General features: G+C 37.5%; 1 protein-coding gene across 1 annotated transcript; it reads right to left on the bottom strand.

Moving 5' to 3' along the window:
* Positions 1 to 1,705: 1,705 nt before the first annotated feature.
* Positions 1,706 to 7,817, bottom strand: alg3 (ALG3 alpha-1,3- mannosyltransferase). The gene is made up of 9 exons (XM_038308690.1): positions 7,598 to 7,817; positions 5,769 to 5,868; positions 5,530 to 5,677; positions 5,238 to 5,398; positions 4,997 to 5,117; positions 4,708 to 4,913; positions 3,477 to 3,553; positions 2,450 to 2,594; positions 1,706 to 2,362 (listed from the first exon to the last, which is right to left on the bottom strand). The coding sequence occupies exons 1-9, from the start codon at positions 7,776 to 7,778 to the stop codon at positions 2,182 to 2,184; spliced, it is 1,320 nt and encodes a 439-aa protein (XP_038164618.1). The 5' UTR covers positions 7,779 to 7,817; the 3' UTR covers positions 1,706 to 2,181.
* Positions 7,818 to 11,987: the final 4,170 nt, after the last annotated feature.

The following is an 11,987-nucleotide window of genomic DNA, read 5'->3' as shown; positions in this document are numbered from 1 at the left end:
CTGCCATGTTTTGTCCATTTAAAGCACAGGTCAGAGAAACAGAAAATTATAAAACTTCATAAAATTAACCTTTTTAAGCTGCAGCCATTTATTTGTCAGCAGATGAAAAAAAAAAAACAAGACTAAAACTGAACTTTCTGTGGACCGTTAGTCTCTGTCACAGCTTCATACTGATGTGCACTCGCTTATCATAGCCTACTTTCACCAAGCACCTTTACTTGTATTAGGACTCTGTGGTCAATCAGTATATTGAATTTTTTCCAATTCCGTTCATTTTCTTCTCCAATCATTTTTATTATTTTTTTTACCCATTTGAAATATGGACTAGGGAAAAAAACCTAAATGTAATTGAACCTGATCCATGTGTCCTCTGGTTGGCAATGAAACCGACATGAAGGGAAGGAGCTAAATGATCGTCCCCTCCTTTGAAAGGAAATTTGACCCAAGATATAATTTACAGAGTAAAATTAGGACCATGCTAAGAGGTATGTTCTTCCAGTTAGGAGTCTGAATTCAGAATGATAGATGTACCAGATTGAAGTCGTAACCTTAGCGTAATTAAGTCAAGTACACAAGAAAAAAAGTTGTAATACTGTGAAAATAAAATATAAAAGGTTGTTTTACACTTCTTATAAAACAAATATTACAGCTTTATATGCCAATATGATTTTATTTTGCTTATATTGGCTTTATATTTACATTGTAACCCCATATGTCAGGAGTTTCTGGTAACCTCAGGAGGATTTTCCTTAACACACTGTAACATACCAATGCATTTTAAAACTCAACAACGCATGCAAATAAAAACTGGTTCATCCCAAAGCATCTAAACCAAAGCTGAGTTGCATTGTTAATGCGGCCCAGTGCAGCGAGGACTATTCAGAGTCCAATGTTGGACAAACCACCAACAACCAAACACACGGCACAGCGAAGGAGAGCCAGCAGCTCTGGGAAAGATCCAGCTGTACTCTTCCGTCTCAAGAAAAAGGACATACCTTTAAAGACCTAAATGCTGAGAATTTGGAAGAGATAAGCCGTGAGGGAAGCCGACTTTGTTCAAAGGGAAAAGCCATTTTGTCCTGGAATTCTCATCATGATTCCAGCCTAAAACATAAAAACCCATAAGATACAACAGACTAAACAGCCCAGGAGAACTCCAGGTGGGTCTTTAATTTGCAATGTGCAGAATTTGCATATTTAATCATAATCAAGTTGACTTCTTCAATAAAGCTATTGCAATAACTATCAAACACTACCAATAGGGCTAGGTGTTTAAATGATTATTCCTTGTAAAGATAACTTATTTTATCTCTCCCCCCCACCAATGCGCGCCATAGGTTTTTATAGCTCCTAGTGACATCACTTCCTGTTCCTAGATTTACACCCATTACTAATAACCTAGCTCACTGTTAATACCAGTAGCTGCAAACTAGCATTTTTCATAGCTTGATTTCATTGCCCTTTAAACTAAAAGTCACCAACTAGAGGGCATGATTAAAACAAAAGTTAGTCTTTAAAGTAATGTATGTAATTTGTTAATTTATGACAATGAAACTTGAGGGATAAAAAAAAAAAAAAAATGATTCATTGGATTAGGGGAAAAAAATGGAAAATTGTGATTTTTAAGCCATATTGCCCCGTGTCAGTGACTAATGGTTTTTGTGCCCAAAATAATGCAGATGTGTTAAATGCAAATTCAGACTGGTGACCATTACTGTTTACAGTTTATTTTCAGTATTGCCTAAAATACAAAAAAGAAAAGAGATAATGCAGGACTTAAGTAATATCAGACTCAAGATGATATACAACAATATGATTGGGGTCTTTAGTCCATCGCATTCTTTATTTGCACGCCAATAAATAAAGAGTTGTTTTTAGAGAATCCATTTTTTTTTCATGTTGCAGATCATTTCTAAACAGCGATGATATGCACACAGCTCTTTGGCACTTTGAAACTTCCAATTATGTAACAAGAAAACTACACCTGAGAATTTTCTGACTGCAAGCCACAGCAGTGAGCACGTCTGTGTGCATCAGCAGCTTGAATGACTTAAACAGGAACAAAGATGAGAAGCTTAAAATGGTTCCTAAAAAAATTGTCTTTCACATTCACTTCCCTCGACATGGATGCATGCCGATCAAAGGGAGGAGCATCCGATCAAAAGTCCTTTTCCCTCAGGCTCAGCGTCTCTTGTCCTTGATCTTTGAGTGTTCTTGGTTTTCCGTCTGGGACAAGGTCAGGGGTGGCGCCAGCCACAGACATAGGAGGATGATGAAGTGACAGACATGAAGGGCTGCAGAGCTGCTGCTAGTGGAGGGGTAGGTATTCCACGAAAGCTCAATCAGGCCCAGGATGAGTACTCTGCACATCAGAAACAGCTTGTTTTTCCCCCCATGTACACGTGGCACAAATCTGGCCTTTTTTTTTTTTTTAAAGACATCATCTTACCTGAGTAGATGGGCCAGCTTCTTAACGCCTCCACTCCAAAGCAGGTAAGGAAGCGTATGGAAATACCACACGTAAAACTGGTAGTGCAACGAGCGGCTGAAGCACATGCCGATGAAGTTAGACGTAAAGAGTATCAGCACTAGCTGTAGGTCGCCGTTAAGGATTAACAATACAAAGGATATTATTTCATGACCAATATTAGTTGCTTTCAGGTGATTTTAAGTACAAAAAAAATAGAAAATAGTTTTTAAAATTCAAATCTTGATTGATACCCTCTGAGTGAAGAGCTGCAAAAATGATAGGTGAGGACAGCTAAAAGTATTGCTGAGTGGTCTTGAAAAGATTTAAGATTTAGAGATAAAAGAATAAGTCAACAATCCTGAGTATTTAGCTTTTAGCAAAATAAAGCACAATTTAATTCTTGCAATGAAGCAAGAAAATGCAGGTAATGCACAAATAGGTTTCCAACACCATTCATTATTTCCTGGATTGTTTTTCTAGAAAAAGAAAACAATCTGAAGGTATTTCTGTTGGTTGACTGGAAAAAAAACAGAGAAAACAACATCTCCCCTTAGAAGCCTGAAAGTGGAATAAAACCAGCTGGTCGTTTAAATCCTTATCACCAGCTTTCAAGAAATGAATGTTTGGGATCCATCTGTACTAATAAATATTTTTTTTTTTTATAAATGTTTTTAAAGAACATCATAGGATGTGCTGACATCTAGTGGTGGTACAGTAAACTGAAGGAAATAGAAACCAGAACCTCTCCTCTGTGATGGTGTAACATAGAAATATTATTCATAACTTAAAAACTACAAAAACTCTCCTTGGAGCCAGATTCAGTTTCTATAGACCTGGACTAATAAAAAATATAATTATCACAGACTCGGAGGATGGGAAGCTGGCATATTTTTCAGAAAACAAACCCACAATTGTTGGTATTTTCCACTAGAATTAAAAATGAAAGTTAAATCCATTTAAGTTGCATAAACAGATCCAAGGATGCATGCTATAACTGAAAGGATATGATCTGCAGTGATGTTCTGAGGAGGGGTTTTCCTCTTGCCCGGTTCCTTAAGAAGCTCAAAAATGCTTTCTCCTGGTCTAGTAAGCGAGAAACAGAAAATACAAAAATTAATGTTCACAGACAAACACTATAAAATAGAATAAAGTCATTTAAGGTGGACTAAATACTATAATACTGCTGACTTACAGTTTATGGATTGCATTACAGGTTACAAATAAAGCACAGTAAAGGGAATTTAGTAGGGCTTCATTATACTCGAAGATCAAAATACAGACTAGTAGGCAACATAATTCAAATTACAACAACAGTACAACTCAAAACTAGAGCTACGCTATATGCATTAACGTCTCAGTTCCACACAGATCTCCTCCTCCTATCCACTTATAGTTCCCCCTGCTGTGTCTTTGCTCCTTACTTTGAGGCAATATGACAGCAAATGGAGATTCACAGAGAAATCAGCTGGTGACTGAAACCAGGTAGTTTTCAGTTTGATTTCTTTGACTCCTGATTATTATCTGATAAGTCAACGACCCATTACCAAAGTCGCGCTGACAAAACTGCTCTGTGTAAACACATTTACTGAGAAGAGCAACTCAAATGTTGGTTTTCGTTGTAGCATTTCAATATTTCGTCAAAGGAAAGGAAACGTGCATCATGCTTTTTATAACATAGCTGTCAAAGATGGACCAATACAGGTTTTTTCGATGCCGATACTGGTTGTATTGACATCGGTCAGACCCATTCCCAATAAGCACACATCAGTTGATGCAAGAAAAAACGAATATAAGCTGTTATTTATCATATAAAATCAGGAGGAAAATACTTTTTTAGCAGAGGATGATACTGAACCACCTGTTGTTGATTGGACAAAGCTTCAAGTTGACCTAAGGTTAACTTTTATCTCCTCTTTTTATGAATCATTCTTTATTTGGAGATGCTTTTGGAAGTTTTAATTCATCCGACACAGAAAATACTCTTTTTAGTTGTCAACACCAGCTGAGCTTATGGAAAATAAAACATGTAGATGGCAGTTTCAAATATTGTTCATTTGAATTCAAATGTTTTGTGTTAATTATGGGTCATAAAGTATAACTTGTACAAATGGGAAGTTTGTACAAGAGGTTGGCAGTGGGCTGCAAATTCTCAAAAATAAAAAAATAAAAAATCAACAAAATCATATAATCTCTTTTAGATTAATGTCTCTAGAATCTAAGCATAGTATTCGGCTTACCTCTTCCAACGGCGGAAAGCAAAGAGCAGCAGGGTGAGAAGGTGAGCAGCCAGCAGGAGCAGGTGGAAGTAGCGATTCAAGAAAAGCCACTCCGGCAGGAAGCGCCAGTTCACCGTCCACTTGAACATGAACTGACGGCCCAGGTCAAAGGCCCGGCTCATATAACCCACAGGGTTGTTCAGAAGGAACGGCAAGCCCAGGAGAAGCTACAGTAATCAAAGAAAAATATTGGAATAATTATTGGTGAAAGTCTTTGTTCAAGGTTATCATGTTAGAAAGGAGTCTTTACCTGTATGGCTGCACATAGAGAAAGTTTAGGGATTGTTCTGATGAAGCCAAATTCCCACAAGAGAAGGAAAAGTAATCCAGGGGCAAAAAGAAGGACGTTCATTTTCACCGACACTGCTAAACTGTCAGAAAGAGGGAAATATTAAACTGCAATTTCATCACCACACTTATTGAAGGAAAATGATGATGAATCTGAATGTATATTTATGGTGAAGTCTGCTGCTGCTTTAAGGAAGACTTGCCTGTAAACCCCACAGCCCAGGGTCCAGTACCCATCCATAAAGAGATTGATGGCTGCAAACAGCAGCATCATGGCTACCGGATCGTTAAAGAGACGCAGCACAAAGATGGAATGGATCCGATAAGAGGCACAGCACACAAAGAAGAACACATAAGGGGGAACCTGGGGAAAAAAATGGGTACAGAGATTAAAAAATTTATACATTTACAGTATAACAGCTTGAGTGTTCTATTCTACATAACAACTTGATTTTTTAGGGTGTAGCAAATGCAATAGCCAGAAAAGCGACGGACCTTTTTGGTGCGATTGTATATTCTGAAGACAAGCAACAGCGTAACCAGATAGAAAACCGCAAAAATGTACTGGCCCAGACGGATGTTCACGCCGTGGCTGGTGATATAGTATAGGGCCGTGAAGATGTAGACGAATCCAGCAGGGTACCTACAATAACAGAGGGACCAATTTATCAAGACTTTCAGAATTAAAAAACAGAGAGGCCTACATTGGAAAAATTAAGTTTTTCAAATCTTACACCAAGGGGCCAGTGTCTCCTTTAAGCAGGGTGTAGTCGTAGGTACCATTGATGACTCCTTCTACCTCATCCATGTAAGCCTTCCAGTCGATCTCTGTGTCTGCACAACATGACATCAATATTAATTTACAATTATTAGTATCTTTATTAGAACATTTCTTTAAAAATGGCATTGTACTTTGAATACTGAAAAGTCAGCAATTAATTGTTTTATAAAGGATATTACTGGGTAAAAACACAAATTTTAATTTGACAGGTATGATCTATTTCCAAGCCTCAAATTGGTATGAGCCACTCGAATACATCTGCACACTATATCCGACAACTATTGCAATGCTACGGGGTCTAAAAATTACAAAATAAAGGACTGCTCATAGACAATAAATCTTTTTTAGGACAGAGAGAATTTTGTGGTGAAGTAAAATTAAGAGTAAAGTCAGGAATACGTGAAGTAATCATAATTAATATCACTAATCACTAAACAATTGTATTTACATGTTTGACTGATATGGTCAGCCTTGGTTTTATGCTTTCAGGTTAATTTATAACCTAGATTTAAATAATTATCTAATGGCATTTATAAAAGACAAAAGTAACATCTATTCCTTCAGATGCATAAATATTATAAAAATAATATAATTGCAACCATATTGTGATGATATGACCAGAGCTCCTTCAGTGACAGACTGCTGCACCCTAAATGCACCATGGAGCGTTATCACAGATCCTTCCTCCCAGCAGCTGGAAGACTTTATAACCACCACTGTTCCCAACAGCTTCAATAACTTGTTACATTAATGCTGATTTTGTAGTTTCTACCTCAGTTAGTTAATTAAATAACATGCTGATCTCATTTTGCACATCGCTGATGTTGCAACCATTTCCAGGTGCACAATTTTATATCGTTAAAACACTTTATAATACAGTATTTTATTGTTCATCTATTAACTCTTCGCTATTATGTTTTTCTTATACATTTTCTAAGGTCCATGTTTGTGACAATTTTTTTTTTATATATCTTTGTGTTGCTGGAAAGTTTACAGCTGTAAAGTTTACAGCAACACAAAGAGGCCAGTACAGTGTAAACACCAGAATTTCCCCATTGTTGGACAATAAAGGAATTTCTATTCTATTCTCCTTTGGGAATCACCTCGCTACTTTACTCATCTGGGCAAGGGTTAGAATTAAATAAAACAGATGTGTAGCAAAAAGTACCAAACAACCTTTTGATTTACAATACATATAGACCATAGTTTATGATCTTATTTTAAAGTACTAAGGCTTTCGATAATGTTACATCAAATACAAAAAAATTGTTATTTTGTGTAGTTTTTTTTTTTTTTTTTTTTTACAAAACATATTAACATATATATTTTTCATGTATGGTTAAACACCCACTCTTGTTTAACCAAATGCATTATTCTATTTAGTACATTTTTTTTTTTACTTTTGTAATTGAACGGTTTTATTTAATCTAGCTTTATTTCAGACACTAAAAAGAATCCATATAAAAATAACAATAAAACACACAAAAAAAAACTGTATCCATCTATTCACTTTATTCGTAAATAAACATTCGTATGTGTATTATTTATATAGCAAAAACAGCATATTCCGTGTTGAATTGTTATACGCGAAAACAAAGATATTAAAGATATTAAATATTTCCTTATTTAAAACAGCTCCTCCTATGACCAAAGTGAGTGTAACACAGTGACAGGTGGTAGGGTAGCTATGCTAAGCTAATGCTGAGCTAATGCTAGCCACCAGGCGCCTTCAATAACAGTGAATCACACTGCAGCATGCTAACTAGCAGCGCGGCTACTTACATGCTACTTTCTGTATCACCCAGATGTTTATTCCAATTTCCAGGATCCACAACACTGCAACAACCAATAACGTATGCTCTGTCTTAAACAGGACCAAATGCTTGTCCTGCCAAAGTGTGTGAAGTTTTCCCCACAGCGGGGACGGAGCACTGGGACTTTTTCTCCGCAGACCTCCTGCCATTCCTGCGCGTAGATTAAAAGCGACGTGGAGTTGAGGCGCTTTCTATGGCAAGCCAAGAAGGTCATATTTCGCATTGAATTCTCGCGTTAAGAATGAAGTTAACCCGCAAAAAACGCGCGTTCTCCCGAGATTACGCCGCTTTTTACGCCGTCTTTTACCAACAAGCGCCGCCTTTTACGCGCGTCATGATAGTACCGCAAGACGCGCGTATTCAACGCGCGTTGTGTCGGTCAGAACGCGCGTTAAATACGCGCGTTGTGGCTTGCCATAGCGCCGCCTTTTACGCGCGTCATGATAGAACCGCAAGACGCGCGTTGAATACGCGCGTTGTGTCGGTCAGAACGCGCGTTAAATACGCGCGTTGTGTCGGTCACAACGCGCGTATTTAACACGCGTTTTACTAATATGATAATGATGTTCTTCCTTCTTTTCCTACAGCCAATGCATTTGAACTGGTTGCATCCAATGGCTGATCAAGGCAGCCAGACCAAGAAAGTTCATCACAGATCTGCTTTGTGGAAAACTGCACAGAGCTCAATGTTGCAGCATTGCCAGAATTCACTGCATTGCCGTTTCACAAAGGAATAAATCCACTACATACACTTTGCTGTTATTTTGAATCCATTCCATGCCTATTTTCATGTAAAAACGTTTTGCATCAACATACATCGCCAACTAATGTTTTGTATTTACAGGTATTAGTAGGAATGTTTCACCAACTATCACCACCGAGAGGTGGCGTGGTGGCTTAAGTGACCTCCTTCAATGCAAACGTTTTGCTTCGTGGCAGGTTCGAGTCCGACTTTTCCCTTTATATTCTGTCTTGTCTCCAACCAAGCCCATTTATTTATTTTTTTTTTTCTGAGAATATAATCATAAATGTAGCCTACTTCACTGTTTTTGATCCATCGCCATGCATTCTGTCATGTAAAAACCTTTTATATTGTACTAATAAAATGACAATAAAGGGGACACTTGTCTTCCAGAAAATGTGTCGGTCTGACTTGTTTTCTGAATATTTTCCTGCATATCACCAACCTTTTTCCATAATGCTTTCTACAGCCATGGAGCAACTGCTGTTAAAATTAAATTAACAGGAAGATTTCTTATTAAAAGTGTTATTAGTGCAATGAGAAAAAACTTGCTTAGTTGAGCCAGTGGAGGTTTGATGATCCCCATAGCTCATGTTCTCTGTCTCATACATATACATACATATATATATATATATATATATATATATATATATATATATATATATATATATATATATATATATATATATATATATAAGAGGTCGCCAACTTTCTGCAGAGTCAATCACTACAGACCTCCAAACTTTATGTAGCTCAAGAACAGTGCGCAGAGAGCTTCATGGAATGGGTTTCCATGGGCGAGCAGCTGCATCCAAGCCATACATCACCAAGTGCAATGCAAAGCGTCGGATGCGGTGGTGTAAAGCACGCCGCCACTGGACTCTAGAGCAGTGGAGACGCGTTCTCTGGAGTGACGAATCGCGCTTCTCCATCTGGCAATCTGATGGACGGGTCTGGGTTTGGCGGTTGCCAGGAGAACGGTACTTGTCTGACTGCATTGTGCCAAGTGTAAAGTTTGGTGGAGGGGGGATTATGGTGTGGGGTTGTTTTTCAGGAGCTGGGCTTGGCCCCTTAGTTCCAGTGAAAGGAACTCTGAATGCTTCAGCATACCAAGACATTTTGGACAATTCCATGCTCCCAACTTTGTGGGAACAGTTTGGAGCTGGCCCCTTCCTCTTCCAACATGACTGTGCACCAGTGCACAAAGCAAGGTCCATAAAGACATGGATGACAGAGTCTGGTGTGGATGAACTTGACTGGCCTGCACAGAGTCCTGACCTCAACCCGATAGAACACCTTTGGGATGAATTAGAGCGGAGACTGAGAGCCAGGCCTTCTCGTCCAACATCAGTGTGCGACCTCACAAATGCGCTTCTGGAAGAATGGTCAAAAATTCCCATAAACACACTCCTAAACCTTGTGGACAGCCTTCCCAGAAGAGTTGAAGCTGTTCTAGCTGCAAAGGGTGGACCGACGTCATATTGAACCCTATGGATTAGGAACGGGATGTCACTTAAGCTCATATGTGAGTCAAGGCAGGTGAGCAAATACTTTTGGCAATATAGTGTATATATATATATATATTAACCACGTCACATAAATGTTCTTTCAGTCTACAATGCTTTCAGTCTGCAGATGGCGCCATATAACGAGTAGGCTACTGGCAGAGCAGCAAACAGGTGTTTGCACCAAAGCTGTGGAACAATATAGGCAAGGTGTGTCTCTTTTTCAAGAGAGAACTGGATACTGGATTCTTTCATCTTTTTTATTTATTATGAACTATTATCTATTTCCCACTACCTTTGACCACTAGTCAGTACCTTTACTTATGTGTACTAGAACAAGATCCAAATGTGCAAGAGTCTAATTACATTTTCATTGTGGAGTAGGAGACAAGGTATGGGTGCAGCACCTTCCATTGGGGGTGTATCCAGAAAACAGGTACTACGTTATTTAGATGTTACATTTAATTTTAACTGCAGTTGTTCCGTGGCTGCAGAAAGCATTATGAGCTTGGGAAAAGGTTAGCGATATGCAGGAAACATACAGAAAACAAGTCAGACAGACACATTTTCTGGAGGATAAGTGGCCCCTTTAATGTCATTTTATTAGCACAATGTAAAAAGTTGTTACATGACAGAATGAATGGCGATGGATCAAAAACAACAGAGAAGTGGGCTACATATATGGATTATATTCTTGGTTAAAGGCAAGAGAGAATATCAAAGGCATAGGTTTGATTTCAGCTTTGGCAGGGACACTATTGGTCTTCAGTTTCATTGGTCTAATGTCATTGGTCCTTTGCAAAAAGATGCATACTCTTTTTTTTAATGCTTAATGTGAGCATCAGGCTTTGATGTGTTTAAAGAGAACAGCATAATTTCTTCCTAGATTAATACAAATCTTATAAGCACTACACTCACTAGATGCTGTTTAGCAATGTTTAAAGCATCACTGGCTCTGATCAATGTGCAATTAGGACTTTTTCCACTTTGAAAATGTTTGCATTTAAACTTACCAGTAAGACAGAAGGTAAATACATTCCTATTTAACCAAATATAGTCTAAATATGCCTGTTATATGTTGACGTAGCATGTGTTTTCTTTTGAAGATGTATAACTGTACAGAGGTAAACAGGTGAAACCCACTCTTATTCTAGGCTAAAACAGGCGAAAGCTTCTGACTGCAGTTCTGTGAAGAAGCAGGAGATAGTTTGGATTTTTGGAACTTGAGAAATGAAAGTAACCAAAGTTAGGATTTCTTCTATAAAACAAAATATTCTGAGTCAGACAGGAGTTCTGAAAGCTGCTGTTGAAATGAGCAGTCTGTAATCTATCAACATTTCTGATTCCCTTTCACCAATATTTCTTTTCTATTACTGTTTCCTGTTTTTTGACGGCAGTTCAGGTGTATATAAAAGCTGTTAATTTATTTTGTAGAACATAACACGAGAAGGATGCTGACGTTCTTCTATTTTTTTGTTTTCCACATAAAAATAGTTCTATTTAATTGATTCTACTTCTAGAAATAGGATGAAGACAAACAGAGGAACTCTATTTACACTGATTCTATTTTTCTAGATTTCCACATGGTCCATAAGTAAATTAGTACATTAATGTCTGGTAAATAATGCTTCAATCTGGCTGTTTATTTTGGATACTATTACATTACAGATAAGATAGTGTTATATTGTCTTTTATAATTATTAAAAGTGATTTTATATTTGAATAAACTTAGGCTGATTCTTAGTGTTGTGTTTATAGATGATGCCACTAAAAAAGAAAATAGACATAAGGAGCTATTTAAACAGCAAGCAATATAGGATGATGATAAAAGGTTGTTACACATAATCCTTTACTATTATAAACGCACTTGTATAATAGAAACATTATATGATTGTAGGAAACAGATATAATGATGCAGGGCAGCCTCAGGGTGAAGCAGCTGCCCTTCACTGCTGCATGATGGAAGAAATGTGTTTGGAACGTTACCATAAAATATGGGTTGAAACTAATGATTATTCTGCAAATTGATTAATCTGTTGATTATTTTTTTGATGAATTGATTAATAATCAGATCACCCAAAGGTTCCTTAAAGTAGATTTTTTTACGAAAT

Source organism: Cyprinodon tularosa, unplaced genomic scaffold (genome assembly GCF_016077235.1).
Source record: "Cyprinodon tularosa strain WSP-4 unplaced genomic scaffold, ASM1607723v1 ctg100, whole genome shotgun sequence".
NCBI lineage: Eukaryota > Metazoa > Chordata > Actinopteri > Cyprinodontiformes > Cyprinodontidae > Cyprinodon > Cyprinodon tularosa.
Note: the sequence above shows the minus strand (reverse complement) of the source record. Positions and strands in the feature narration are given on the sequence as shown.

Excerpts from the sequence above, each read along its gene's own strand:
- alg3 (XM_038308690.1), bottom strand. The coding sequence starts at position 7,778 with ATGGCAGGAGGTCTGCGGAGAAAAAGTCCCAGTGCTCCGTCCCCGCTG. Across the intron at positions 5,399-5,529 it reads TATACAATCGCACCAAAAAG|GTTCCCCCTTATGTGTTCTT; the intron begins GTCCGTCGCTTT and ends TTTTTTCCCCAG. Across the intron at positions 2,363-2,449 it reads AAGCTGGCCCATCTACTCAG|AGTACTCATCCTGGGCCTGA; the intron begins GTAAGATGATGT and ends TCTGATGTGCAG.